At 57.7% G+C, this 14,226-nt stretch overlaps 1 protein-coding gene across 28 annotated transcripts in view; it reads left to right on the top strand.

Moving 5' to 3' along the window:
- NRXN2 (neurexin 2) overlaps nucleotides 1–14,226 on the top strand; it is a 106,051-nt gene that overhangs the window by 38,564 nt on the left and 53,261 nt on the right. For 15 of the 28 annotated variants that reach the window (XM_080687075.1, XM_080687083.1, XM_080687080.1 and 12 more), the window contains 3 exons: nucleotides 2,629–2,673; nucleotides 10,603–10,764; nucleotides 11,422–11,866. In XM_080687075.1, coding sequence (XP_080543201.1) covers nucleotides 2,629–2,673; nucleotides 10,603–10,764; nucleotides 11,422–11,866 — 652 coding nt within the window. The remainder of the gene's footprint in view (nucleotides 1–2,628; nucleotides 2,674–10,602; nucleotides 10,765–11,421; nucleotides 11,867–14,226) is intronic. The other 13 variants (XM_080687101.1, XM_080687102.1, XM_080687085.1 and 10 more) reach the window with 2 other exon arrangements.

The following is a 14,226-nucleotide window of genomic DNA, read 5'->3' on the forward strand; positions in this document are numbered from 1 at the left end:
CATGTCACAGGCCTCCAGGAAGGGGTTCCAGTGGGAGCTCCACTCCAGGATTTGGCCATAATTGCCCCCTCTGGCACGATCTCCATGGACTGGGTTCTGGATCCCCAATCCCCAGGTCTAGAGAGGCCCGCTGTCACCTGCTCCAACCTTTCAGAGTAAGCTTGGATCCCTGGACACCTTAGTGGAAGGCCCAGGCTTAGAACTCACATCTTTTCTTCTCTTTTTTTAAAAATATATATTTTTATTGATTTTAGGGAGGAAGGGAGAAGGAGAGAGAGAGAAACATCAATGATGAGAGAGAATCATCGATCAGCTGCCTCCTGCACACTCCACACTGGGGATGGAGACTACACCCTGGGCATGTGCCCTTGACTGGAATCGAACTGTGACCTCCTGGTTCATAGGTCAATGCTCAACCACTGAGCCACACCGGTCGGGCACATCTCTTCCCTCTTAATCTTGTTTCTGAATTTGCTGTTCTGTTTGCTAAAAGGCAAGTTGTCCATGAAAGTTGGAAATTTTTAATTTTAGTTTCCACAACCAGTTCCAATTCAAAAAGAGTAGCAGTTACATCTCCCCTCCAATGCCTCTTCTCTGCCTTGTTGGACTCGTGCCGGGACCCCAGGCAACTCTTCCCTTTTTGGGGTGCAAATTGTTTAGCTGCCCTGAAGCTGGCTCCTTACTCTGACTAGTTGGTCTCTTCGCTTCACGACAGTCCTGCCATCTGACAGCACTGGCCCTCGCATCGCCCGCTCTCCCCGCGCTCCAGCCACTGCCCCGCCGTTAGATTCTCGTCCTCCTGCTCCGTAAACTGCTTCTGCTCACTGATAATTAATATTGGTTATTCAGCACTTCTCGCTGCTAAATATTGAATTCTGTTATTTTTAATTACGCGAGGCCCTTATTAATTGTGTTACTGAATTAGCCCTGTGCCCACTGGTTATCATAACTCTCTAATGGATCTGTCCCTGGGATACTTGTCCTTCTCACAACTACCCTCTTGGGCGTGCATTTGGTATTTAAGGGACATTAAGCAGTCGTGTCCCCCCACCTGATGCTGTACATGAAGCTGCCTCAGCCACCTTGCCACCTCCCCCCGACAGACCAGGGTGATTTCCAAGGTGGTGGTTGCTGCCAGGAGAAGAGACAATGAACGTGGGGATAGAAGAAGCTGGTTTCCAGCTGAGGGAGGAGTAAGGGATTTTAGAGGTACGCGGCGTGGAGGGGGTGAATTTCCGGTTCTGTGGGCAGTGGAGGCTCAGGGGTCTGTGGGTGGGCATGGAAGGAAGTTGGGCTGCTGGGAAAGCCTTACCAACTTGCAGGGGCAGTGGTGGTGGGTACTTAATTCTGGGAGGGGCAGCTGCCCAGAGGAGCATAAGAGAATTGGGGGTGGGGTGATTGAAGAACCTGGGGGACTTTTTGGGGAATGTGGGCTCTGCAAAGTCAAGCTAGGCTGGAAGGAGGAGTCAGCTATGGGTGGGAGAGGGGAAGGGGGAAGGGGAGGGAGGGAGTTTGGGATGATTAGATATGATTTGAGAGTGAGCCCTCTGCCAGCCCTTGGAGGGCAAGGTTTCCTGTTCCTCGTTCTGGTGACAGCTCATTCTCTCTTCCTTTCTCAAGGAACTAGGGCTAACCTGTCCATGGTTCCCTGGATCTATCTGCCTGTCCTCCATCCCCAGGAAAAGCAGACAACCATATCCCCTCCTACGCCCCTTGGGAACCCTTCCCTGTGTCCCCAGATGAAGTCACCTCTCATCCTCGCCACTCCTGTGATTCTCTAGGGGTGTTGGCTACTCTTCTTCCAGCTTGACCGCCAGCTGGCCCACCTCCAAACAGTTAACCCATTAACGCAACATGGTCATTGGTCAGCCAGTTGGCCAGCACCAACTTGCCCTTTAGCCAGTTCTCTGGAAAGCCATCTGGTTGACCAGTTAGCCAACCAACCCACCCGTCCATGACCTAAGTCAATAATAGTCCATCCCTTTCTCACACCCCTTGCTCCCCTCCCTTCCTTTCCCTCAACGTCCTAACATTTCAGCCGGAAGGATGTACTAATACTGCATAAGTGGGTCTGCTTCTTAACCCCCTGCCTGCCCTCTTTCACCCTCTGTTGGAAAACCCCCCTTGCCGACTCTGTGTGTGTTACTAACACGCTTATAACCCAGGGGACCAAGGGATGGGCAGGGACAGGTGGGGCAAGGTATGCGTGAAAGACTGAACTAACCTTTGTCTCATCTGCGGAATGTCGGCCATCTTTAAGTCTTTGCTTTCTCGGTCCAGTTCTTTTGTTGTTTTCTTCTCTACTAACCAAGGTCTTTAACTGTTCCCCTTCTCCACAGCAGGCTCTTCCTCCCGGAGGGGATGGGGGAGAGGAATCCAGAGGAGGGGTGGGGGGCGGACTGGGAGGAGCGAGGTTTAATTTTTGTGTGTGTTTGATCTCTCCTTCCCATCATAAGGTGGGAGGGTCTGAACAAACCACCAACTATATATGGGCATATATTTCTCCTCCTTCCTTGAGTTTCACAGTTGGTCATTTTATTTTCCTTTTCTTTCGTTCTGTTCTTTTGTTGTCGTCTTCGTTGTTTTGTTTTCTTTGACCCCCGCCCCTCCCCCATATCTCCGGTGAAGCACGCAGGGATTGGACACGCTATGGTAAACAAACTGCATTATCTGGTAGATATCACTCTAATTGTCTTACCGTTTGGTTTGCCGTGGGTTTTTTTAACTGTTTGATTCTCCCTCTTTTGTTTCCTTCCCCTGTTTGATTTTGGTTGTTTTGCTCTTCCTTTTTCTGCGTCCTGGACAATCTTTTAGATTTTTGCTTCTCCTTTAGTTTTCCTCTTTCCCTTTTGTTTCTTTTTTGGTCCAAACTCAAATCCAAAAGACAAATGGAAATCGAGGAATTTGGCCTGTCCCTGCCCTAACCCGCTGACTCCTGAATTCAGATTCCCGGCCAAAGGGGCCTGGGGCAGGCCCGTGCTCATCGGCTCTGGTTAGACCAGCCCCGATGCCAGGCTGCTTATTTCTATTGCTTTGTTTTGTTCATTTCCCCCCTCTTCCTCGTTTTTCCCCTCTTTGATTTAGTTTCTTTCTTGGTCTCCTGAAAATCCATGGAAAACACCATCCCATGACATGCTCCGCTCTGCTCACTGTCACTCCTGGCCAGGCCCCTTGAGTTGGAGGAGGGGGCTGGGTGAGACCTCCAGTGGCAGCCAGTTGGGCAGGCTCCCCGAGGGGGGCAGAAGTGGCCTGGGAGGTGCACAGCAGCCTGGGACCAGTCCAGATTGCTCCTTCAAATCACCAGTGCATACCAGTTTGGGGGCTGCCCCACGCTGGCTGCCAGGGAAGAGGTGACATCCCTACCCTCGCTTCTCAACTTTGAGGGTTCCTGGTCCCGCCTTCCCCCACATTCTGCATGGCACGAATGGTCTTTCCCCCCACCAGGGACAGCGTCCAGTCCCCCACAGCTCTGCTGCTCTGACTAACACTGTGTTTCACACTGTCTTCCCTCCCCTCCATCTCTCCCCGCTCTCTGTCCCCTGCCTGTCCAGCATGGCCTCTGCCCGGGGGCTGCTTCCTTCCCTGTGGAGGGGCGAGAGGAGGAGGCCCCGCAGGGGTAAAGTTGGGGCGGTTGTCACCAAGCTCCTCTGTTTGGGTTGGACTCAGTCCCCGTGAGTGTGGGTGTGGCTGTGTGGATAAATGCAGCTGGTGTGTGTTGGTGTGTGGGTGCGCGTGTGTGTAAATGTTGGTGTGTCATGGAGGGTGTTAGTGGGAGACTGTGCGCTGTGTTTGTGAGATTCAGCTGGTGACTCTCCATGTGTAAATGCCGGGCCATGTGACTGTGTGTGTGCTGAGCCTGGAGCGGGCTCAGCGTGGAGGTGTGTGGGGGCCGGAGCAGGCCGCCTGGCGTGTGTGCCTGCAGGGCCTGCGGCGCCATCCCCTGGGATTCCCTCTTGCCTGCCGGGGCTGGCAGGCAGGGGTTAGTCATCGCCTATTAATAATGCAGAGGGATTGAGCTCCAGCCTGGCGACCCTCAGGTGGACGTGTCTGCCCCCACGGGGCCCACGCCGCGTGGGGCAGCTGCCTGGCCTGCCCGCCTCCCAGGTTTGTGTGGCTGCCGGCTGCCGGGGAGGGAAGCAGGATAACTAGGCTCCCAACCTGAGTGGCTCCCCACCTCCCCAGGAGGCCCCACCTCTGAGGCCGCCTGTGGCTGGTCCTGATGCTCCCGCAGGTCTGTGTTTCCCTGCACCGCAGACTCACGGCAGCCCCGCCCTCTGCTCGTCCCTGAGCCGGTGCCCCTGGCTGTAGCCATCCTAGCTCTCCCAAGCAGAGGTCTTATCTGGTCACGCCCAGTCGTCCCACATTCAAATGGAGCTACTCCTGGTCCCAGCACCACCTCTCCCAGTCTCTGTTCCCCAGCTGCTGCTCCAGGGTTTAGCTGCTGCCCACACCCCAGGCCGGCCACCGGCCACCGAGTACCTGTCAGGAACTCTCTTTACAGCACTTCCGGGGACAGAGGGAGGCGGGATCAGCCATGCAGCACACCCCAGGCACCTGGGGAATGCCGTCTGAGAGTGAGGGCCCTGCAGACTTCCCTACTCAGTTCAGTTAAAAATGGACCATGTGACCTGGGCTGAAGCTCAGGTACCCACCGGGCTGACGACACACCTGCGTGGCCTATTTCCTGGGGTCAGTGGAAGGTCAGGAGGGGTAATGCACGCGAAAGCATGTGTACTCTGTAAAGGGACCTATAACTTTGCGAAGCTTTATGGAATGCTAACTGACCATGTCAGTGTGGCCAGGGCAGGGATGTCTTGTAAAGACACAGTTCTCTCCCCACAGCAGCCCTGGAGAGTACGATCGCTCCCCCACCGGAGACCCTGTTCCCATCCCCTTAGGAATCAGTCCGAAAGTAACTGCGTAAAACCCCAGAATGCCTCAGAAATTGGGTCTGACGGGGTGAGTAAGCTGGTTACGAAGCAAAGAACCCCGTGTGGTTTCCCTCTGGCTAAAGTCTTCGTCGCTGAGGGCCGTGCTCCCCATTGCCAGCATCGCTGTCGGGGATCGGGGATTGGAGCTGTTGCCTCGGGTGGCCTTGTACACCCCGATAAATCTGTCCCAGGGAGCAGCTCTTTCAGGGAAGACTGGAGCCAGAGAACGGGGCACCGAGAGACAGGGTTCCACCTGTTCCGATTCCCGGGCGTCCCTCAGCCCCGCTCCGCTGGTTTTGTGTTTATTTTTATTAACTCTTTTCCTGTTATTTGAACATTTCTCCCCGGGGGAGAGGGCGAACCAGTTGAGAGGTTTGGATTAGATGTGGTTGGGCCAATGGAAGTTTTCTTGTAAAAATAATAATAGTTCTTTGTACATACGCCAGGGGCTTTGGTTCCTCTAAATAGCTCTCACTTTTTGAATATAACTTAAACTCCATGCATGTCTAGATTGCAGGCAGAGATTACTCCCAGTTAGCAGATGGGAAAACTGAGGCCCAGAGAAAGCTTGGGCTCCCCCAGCCAGTGATGGGAGATTCCAGTGCTTTCATTTCAGTTGTCTCGTGTGAGCCTCAGAGTCAGCCTGGAGGAGGGCGAGTGATGGAAGTTGTTAAACCCCTTTTACCGCTGAGAGTCAGAGAGGGAGAATGGGATTGTTCTAGAAAATGGTGGAGGCTAAAGGACTCAGGATTTCTGACCTGAAGTTTCTGTTCCTCAACTTTTTTTATTTATTTTATAAATATATTTTATTGATATTTTACAGAGAGGAAGGGAGAGGGATAGAGAGCTAGAAACATCGATGAGAGAGAAACATCGATCAGCTGCCTCCTGCACACCTCCCACTGGGGATGTGCCCGCAACCAAGGTACATGCCCTTGACCGGAATCGAACCCGGGACCCTTCAGTCCGCAGGCCGACGCTCTATCCACTGAGCCAAACCGGTTTCTGCAACTTTTTCAAATCCAGATGCCAGAATGGACTGTGGGGCTGTAACTGCTGGCTGGGCCATCTTCCTGGGGTGTCTTTCCAACCAGTTTCTCTCTTTAGTTTCTCCCCAGCCCCAAGCAGATGGCTAAGCGTCAGCATGCAGCGGGGCTGCACGCCCCCCTCCGAGGTCCTCCCGGCCTCCCTCTGGCCCCGCCCCGTCAGTTCCCAGTGAGGTGCCTTGGCTCCTGGGGCCCTGAGGACCCGATGACAGAAACGGCATCTCCCAGAAAACCAAGTGCCCGGTGACTCAGTGTTGCCCACAAGGTCAAGGGGCCTCATGACTCCCCAAAGCCCATTCAACCCACCCACCCTTCAGAGCACTTGCCCTCACTCAGTCTTATTCTCCCCAAATGCGCCCCCTTCCGGGGAGGTTGGGCACTCTGTGATCACAGCAGGGAACTGAGAAAGGCTCTGCGTGATGCCAAGGGGGCTCCGCTCTGCCTGGCCTTCCTTCCTGGGGCATGGCCCCGGGGGAGCGGGTGTTTGTGGCCAGGGCCTGGTTTTATTTATTTATTTATTTATTTATTTATTTATTTATAAATATATTTTTATTAATTTTTTACAGAGAGGAAGGGAGAGGGATAGAGAGTTAGAAACATCGATGAGAGAGAAACATCGATCAGCTGCCTCCTGCACACTCCCTACTGGGGATGTGCCCACAACCAAGGTACATGCCCTTGACCGGAATCGAACCTGGGGCCCTTGAGTCCACAGGCCGACGCTCTATCCACTGAGCCAAACCGATTAGGGCAAGGGCCTGGTTTTACATCCTACCAGCCTGCCTACGTGCAGGGAGCCCAGCAGAGCAGAGGAGAAGTGAGGTCAGTGGGGAGGGTTGAGAGCCCACCCAGGGGGTAGCCCATCCCTTGTAGCACCTCTAGCCACCCTCCCGGCTCCTGGGGGGTGAAGCCGTGGCTGGGCTTCTGGGCGCTGGGCTCCTGCATCTTCCGTGTTCCCCACTCTGCTCCCTGGCTGGGCATGGCTCTTCGGGACAGAGCTGTGGCTCCTTCCTTCCGGCCTCCTCAGGCCCGCCTGTCTGTGTGGAGTGGACTGGCTGAGCGGACGGTCTGGGTTGGGTGCCGAGTCTCTGCTGTGTCTTGGGGCCCTGGCCGTGGTCCTGCTGATGGAAAGGATGCTGGTTGGAAATGAGCCCATCGAGCCCTCCCCTCTGCCGTCAGTGGGATGTGCGTGTGAGCAGGCATGTCTGGGTCTGTGATGAGTGGTGTGTGGGCCGTGGGCGTGAGCGCCTGGGGCACCCTCTGGTGGGGAAGGTCTGAGTCTCATGCCCCTTCCCTTTCTTTCTCGGCCCACAGGGATCTGTCCTAGTGGGGGGCCCCTCCCCTCCTCTGCTGGAAGGAAGCGTCTCCTTCCGGTACCCCTACGCTCTTTTGCCTCCATCTCTGCTTCCCCCATCTCCCCTGGCCTGGCGGGCATGCCTTCTCATGGTGGCTGTGCTCTCTCGTCTTCTGCTGGGCCCGGCCCACCCTGGCCCTCTAACCCGCATGTGCCCTCGATGCAGTGGCTGTTCTGTGTGGCATGCCCCCCCTGCCCTCCTCCCCGCCGGCCCTACCCCTTCCAGAAGCTGTGCGGGGGGGCTGGGGGGCAGGGGCATCCTGAACCCCCAGGGTGGAGGGGGACAGGGGACTGAGTCCCCTGTTTCCTGCTTTTACTAACAAACCCACCATTTTTGTGTCTGGACTTTGATTTGTCTGAGGAGACAGTTGGGTTTACTAATCTGTCATCTCCCTCCTTGCCTTCCCGAGACCTTCCTCCATTCCCCTGCCCTTGGCTTCCTTCCCACCAGTGCCCGCCCCCACTTTCTCTACTTCCCCACCCCAGCTGACCCCCCTTCCTCCGTGCATCTCCTGATGCTCCCCACCCCTCCTACCCTCTCCTCCACCCCCTGGGCCAGGGCTGCTCTACAAAAATAGTTGTGAATTTGGGGCACAGATAGGAGGGTGATTAAGGCAACCCTGTTCTACTAGGAGGCATCGAATTGCATAGAGCTGTGGGCAAGGTCAGATTTGCACCCAGTCTGCAGGAGAGTTGAGGAGGGCACCCTCCCCCCGGCCTCCCCCCCCCCAGTCAGGTCCTTATAACTCTGGGGGCAAAGGCAGGTGAGCTGGCCCAAGGGACCGGGCCCAAGAAAGCCCACAGAGGGAAGAAGATGCTGTAGCTGGTGCCTGGCTTCCGGGGCCGGGGAGGGGACAGCGCAGTGCCTGGGTGGGCTGGAAGCTGAGTGTACTGACGGGGCCAGATGAGCCCCTTCCTGGGGAGTTTTGGGGCTGGGCGGCCCTGCCTCCCCCCACAGAAACAGGGGTGCCTGGTTAGAGCAGTCTCGGAGGACTGAGGCTCTGCCCACCAAAGGCCCCCGAGGCGTAGGACGAATAGATGGCACACAGGCCGTGGCCCTGGCTCCTGAGGTGACTTGATGTTCGCCTTCAGTGACTATGATGTGTCCCCGGACCTTGCTGGGATTAGTGGGGTTACAGGGACACGTCAGGCAGGTGCCCGTTCTTTATTAATAAAAAAAATTGTTGATTCCAGAGAGGAAGGGAGAGGGGGAGAGAGAGAGAAACATCAGTGATGAGAGAGAATCATTGATCGGCTGCCTCCTGCACGGAGCCAGCAACCCGGCCATGTGCCCTGACCGGGAGTTGAACCGTGACCTCCTGGGTTCATAGGTCGACGCTCCATCACTGAGCCACACCGGCCGGGCCGGGTGCCCATTCTTCAGGAGCTGACTGTCTATTTGGGGTGACCAGATGTAGGCTCAGGAACTAACTAGTGGCCCAGTTCCGAAGTGCAGGTGGAGGGCAGGAGGGAACGGAGTTTGTCCCAGGGAGACCCCTGCCACCCCTCCCTGTCTTTCCCACCCCTTCAGCCCAGTCCCCTCCTTCCGTCCCTCCAGCCCCTCTGCCCGGTCTAACCTTGTCTGCATGTCTTTGTGACTAATACTTTGACCCTTCCCTTTTCCACCCAGACCCCCACTGCCCAGCCTCGGGTGGGAGGGAGGGAAGAAGAAATAAACAATAATGACCAGCCCTCCCCTCCAAACAAGACTCTAAAGCTTTCACACCTCCCCCTCCCACAGAGATACCCCTTATCATCTGCCCTTGAACCTAGTTCCTCCAGCACAAGGTTTGATGGTTCCCAGGAGGGGGCCCCTGCACCCTGGTTTTGCTCAGCCCGCACTCCCCCCACTGGAAGGCTCCAGCTCAGCAGGCGGGGGACTCGGGGTCCTGTGGGGTAGTTCCCCCTGCTCCCTTCTGCTCATGTTCCTTAGGAGTCCTAACACTATGCCTGCCCCACGACCATGGACTCTGGAGACCAGCCCCTGGAAGGTGGCTGGTGGCCTGTGCAGGTGGTGGTACAGGTGGGACTGGAAGGCCCCAATCTCCAGACTTTGCCGGAAAAGGGGGTGCTGAAGCACTTTAGGGGAGTGGGAAGTAGGGTGACTGTCCGCATTTCCCAGCTGTCCATCCTAAACCACAGCCTTCCTGGAGCCGGGGCAGCGGGGGGAGGGTGGCTCGTGGTCCCACAGACCTCGACCCTGCCCTACGGACTTTCCAGGGGTTGAGTTCGACATTGGCCTGGGGAGGGGGTAACCTGAGAGTTCCCTGCATTGCCACTCTCGCCAAGGTCCCTCTGCCTCCCCCGGGCCACTGCTGCCCCTTCTCACCTCCTTGAAGCACCAGGCGCTCCCCATCCTTGCTCTTCCACCTGACTTTTCGGCCCACGGTCAAGGTATCCTGAGGTCAGCCCTGTCCCCCTTCTGCTCTAACCTGGCCTGGCTCCCTAGAGTATGATGGTGGCCTCCGTCGGGAAGGCGGAGAGAGAAAGGCAGCTTGGTGAGGAGGTAAAGTGCTGCCCTCTCCTTGGGAGACAAGAGTGACCCGAGTGGAGGGATCTGGGTGTAAGAGACTCAGGAAAGGGGTGTAGTGGTGGGCATTGGCCCTGAGGATGCTCTGCACGCCCCTCCCCGCCCCCAGGCATCAGCCCTGAGGATGCTCTGCACCCCCCCATTCCCCTCCCCCCCCCCCGCCCGAGGCTCCAAGGCTCAGGAATATCCCGGTTCTAGTTCCTCATGCCCTTGCTCGCTGCCACCGCCCTACTGGCTGAGGCTGGAAGGCTCCTCAGCGCCCTGAGGGGGAGCTGCGGGGAGTTGGAGCCACCAAGATGGAGGGGGCGGGGCGGGCAGGGAACTGGGTCTCTGCCAATTGCATGCGGGTCCAGAGAGCACCTTCAGGAGGAAGGGTGTGAGGGTGCCCTTCGCATCCCCCATCCTGGAGCCCTGACCTGGGGTTCCCACTCCCATTCGGAGCCACTTCCAGGAGCTGATTCTGGGGGAGCGCTCCCGTACCCTCAGGCCTCTGCCTGCTGAGCTGGGCGTGGGGCAGGCCTTAGCCCACCCTGAGACCATCCAATCTTGTGCTGCCTCCTTCCCCCCTCCCCCCTCTCCCCCCACTGTTCCTCCTCCGAGACAAGCAGACATAAAAATGGGGGGTCCGGCCCCCCTCCCCCACTGCCCCCTGGCCCCTCCCTTGCCCAGCCCTCGACTCTCCCCAGGGAGTTGATGCCGGTTGTCTCCTTGTCTCTCCCCCTCCCGCCCTGGGCCGGGCAGGTGACCATCTCGGTGGACGGGATCCTGACCACCACGGGCTACACGCAGGAGGACTACACGATGCTAGGCTCCGATGACTTCTTCTACATCGGGGGCAGCCCCAACACCGCGGACCTGCCGGGCTCGCCCGTCAGCAACAACTTCATGGGCTGCCTCAAGGACGTGAGTAGGGCCGGGGAGGGCTGCGCGGCCCCGAGCACGCTCGCCGCCTCAGTGTGGTGTGGTCTGCGCTGGCCAGCCGCCAGGCCTCTGTGCCTGCTGGTCCTTCTCTTTTCAAAACCCGAGGCCATTGACTCCGCCCAGCGGCCTCTCCCTCACGTCCTCGGCCTCGGAAGCCCCGTCCTCTCGGAGGACCTCGAGGCAGCTGCTGGATATGAAGACTCAGCCCCTGTGGCTGGGTCCCAGCTCTTCCGCTCTCTGCTCTGTGACCTTGGCCAAGTGCCCCGACCTGGCCAACTCTTCGCTTGCTCCTCTGTAAAACGAGCACCTACTGTGGAGGTGGGTGTGAGGAGCAGAGGAGAGTGCAAACGAAAAGACTGAGAGCTGGGAAGTGTCAACCAGGTGGTGGCCCTGACTGGCCGCTGTTACCAACGGCCTTATTCCAGAGCTGGGCAGGAAGGCAGGACCGAGCGTGGAGGGCAGGGGAGTGGCTTGTTCACAGCCTCTGTGTGTGTAGTTCTAGAACAAAGGCCAAGCCAGTGGTCTGGTGGAGCGGAGTAGGGCCCCCCCAGGGCTGGGTGGCAGGGCCCACGGTGCTGGGCAGGAGGGCCAGGCCCCAGCCGCTCCACATCTCCATCCCTGCCCCGCCCCTCCCTGCAGGTGGTCTACAAGAATAATGACTTCAAGCTGGAGCTGTCCCGCCTGGCAAAGGAAGGGGACCCCAAGATGAAGCTGCAGGGTGACCTGTCATTCCGCTGTGAAGATGTGGCTGCCCTGGACCCCGTGACCTTCGAGAGTCCCGAGGCCTTCGTGGCGCTGCCCCGCTGGAGCGCCAAGCGCACTGGCTCCATCTCCCTGGACTTCCGCACCACGGAGCCCAATGGGCTGCTGCTCTTCAGCCAGGGCCGGCGGGCCGGGGCCGGGGCCGGGGCCGGCAGCCTCGGCGCTGCCCAGCGGGCCGACTACTTCGCCATGGAGCTGTTGGACGGCTACCTCTACCTTCTGCTAGACATGGGCTCTGGAGGCATCAAGCTGCGGGCGTCCAGCCGCAAGGTCAACGACGGCGAGTGGTGCCACGTGGACTTCCAGAGGGACGGGCGCAAAGGTTGGGAGCCCTTTGGCCCCTTCTCCTACTCTGGCCGCTCCTGGTCCCGGCCCTGACATCCTCCCAGGCCTCTTCTGTCTTACAATTTCCCGAACTCCTCCTGCGTTTCCCTCCACTGGCCTCCCTGCCCTGCACTGTCACTCCTGTCCTGAGGAGGAGGGGGTGGAGACCTGGGGTCACACCTCCGCCCTTTCACTACCCTGTGGGTAACTTTAGGCCCATCACTCAACCCCCGAAGCCTCAGTTTCCTCATCTACCAAAGGCATCTCTGCATCGGGGTCATGCCTTTGGAGGAGAAAACGAGAGGACCCTGTAAAGGCCTTAGCACAGGGTCTCCCACAGAGTGGTATCTCACTCCCCTAAAAACTATTCCCAGCCATGCCTGCCTCTGTCTAGATCCATTCAGCTTTCTTTTATTAATTCGCTTTAGAAATATTTACTGAGCACAGCAGCAGCTATGCTGGGCGCTGTCCAAGGTGCTGGAGCAGAGGGCGCATGAACTAGAGTCTTTGCTGTCACAGAGCTGTTCTGGGGGCGCCGGGCGTGGCAGGGAGCTGACAATGGCCCCAGTGAGGACCCAGCACAGGGAGGCAGCAGAGCGGAGAGTGCCGAGGGCAGGCAGCCGCTGTCTTGAACCTCCTGTTGCTTTTATTTTTATTTTTTAAAATATATTTCTTTATTGATTTCAGAGAGGAAGGGAGAAGGAGAGAGAGATAGAAACATCAATGATGAGAGAGAATCATTGATTGGCTGCCTCCTCCACGCCCCCCACTGGGGATCGAGCCCACAACCCAGGCATGTGCCCTTGGCCGGAATCGAACCTGGGACCCTTCAGTCCGCAGGCTGACGCTCTATCCACTGAGCCAAGCTGGCTAGGGCCCTCCTGTTGCTTTTAGCCGCCCTCTCCTCCACGCGTCCCCTCAGTCCCCCTTGCCCACCCTCGTCTTGTCTTCTGCCTAATTCATCTTGTCGAACATGAGAGAATTATCTGGGAAAGGGAGAGCTGGTGTGAGAACGGACATGTTATCCAATGTAAGCTCCCATCCACGTCAGCTAAGGGGTCGCGCTCCCCAGCTGTCACCGTGCATGGCTCCCGGAAGTGTCCGCTTCTCATGGGCTGTTAGCTGTGTCTGCCTCTCCCTCAGGGCAAGGCTGCCTTCCCCGGGCTTCATGGTCAGTGGGTCCAACCCCTGGTTTTGTCTCACGAGGCCCCACGGGGTCTTCCCCGGCTCCTGGTGTCTCCACACAGGTGGGCCGTAGCCCTTTAGGTTGGAAAGCTGCCAGGACTCCCGGCCTCCTGCTCGCCTTGGCCTCCAGGAAGTGGTCTCCGTGGCCTCACACAGAGCTCAGAGCCCACCCACGAGGTCTGGCTGGCCCCGGGGTCACTGCCCTGACCAGCTCTGGCCATGCCCAGGGGCCCACGTCCATCCCTGCACCCAGCACACATGCTTGAGCGGTCATTCCAACAAAGCCCTCTGACCTTTTCCCTGGTTTCAGAAAAGTTGTAAATTATACGTAACCTGAAAGTTACCATTTTAGCCGTTTTAAGTGTACAGTTCAGTGGCACTGGGTGCATTCCCATTCCTGTTACCACCACCCCCATCCATCTGCAGGCCTTGCCTTTTCCCATCAAGCAGTAACTCCACCCCCGGGCCCCTGGCCGCTAGCATTCTGCTTTCTGCCCCTATGAACGTGATTCCTCCAGGGACTCCTCCAGCTGGACTCTGCACACTTGTCCCTTGGGTCTGCCTCATGTCCCTCAGCAGACTAGTTTCAAGGTTCCTCCGTGCTGCAGCGTGTGGCATCATTTCTCTTTACGGTGGAATAACATTCCATTGCATGTTATAGGTCACACTTGTTGATGAACATTGGGGTCATTGCCTTTCCATGTTTTAGGGCGACCTTGGGGCCAGGCCTATACTTGGTTTAATTTCCTCTTGCTCAGTGGCCGCTTTGAAGCTCCTGCCTGAGCCCAAATCTCCCCTAAGATAACCAGTCTCCCTTCCAAAGAAAGCTGACGATTCAGAAGCTCCGCACCGGCCGCCCCTCCTGGCTGCCAGCCGGCCTCGCAGGCCCCAGGAGCTGACCTGCCGGCCCATCTTGTCCACCAGCCACAGAGGGGCTCCAGGCTGGGGTGGAGGATGCTGCCCTGGGGGGCACTTTGGCTCTGCGCCGCCCCTGCCGTGGGGCTTCGGGCAGGTTCCCTGCCTGCCGTTTCACAGTGCGGTCGTGAAGGACCACCTTCACAGGGGACCGTGAGGCTTACGTGAGAAGGCATGCGGAGTGCTAAGTGCCTGGCACGTGGTCCCGAACGCTCAGTGGGTGTTGGTGGGGAAACCTTAGGTTCAAGCCTTTCAGCG

Source organism: Plecotus auritus (assembly GCF_963455305.1).
Source record: "Plecotus auritus genome assembly, chromosome: 9".
Taxonomy (NCBI): Eukaryota; Metazoa; Chordata; class Mammalia; order Chiroptera; family Vespertilionidae; genus Plecotus; species Plecotus auritus.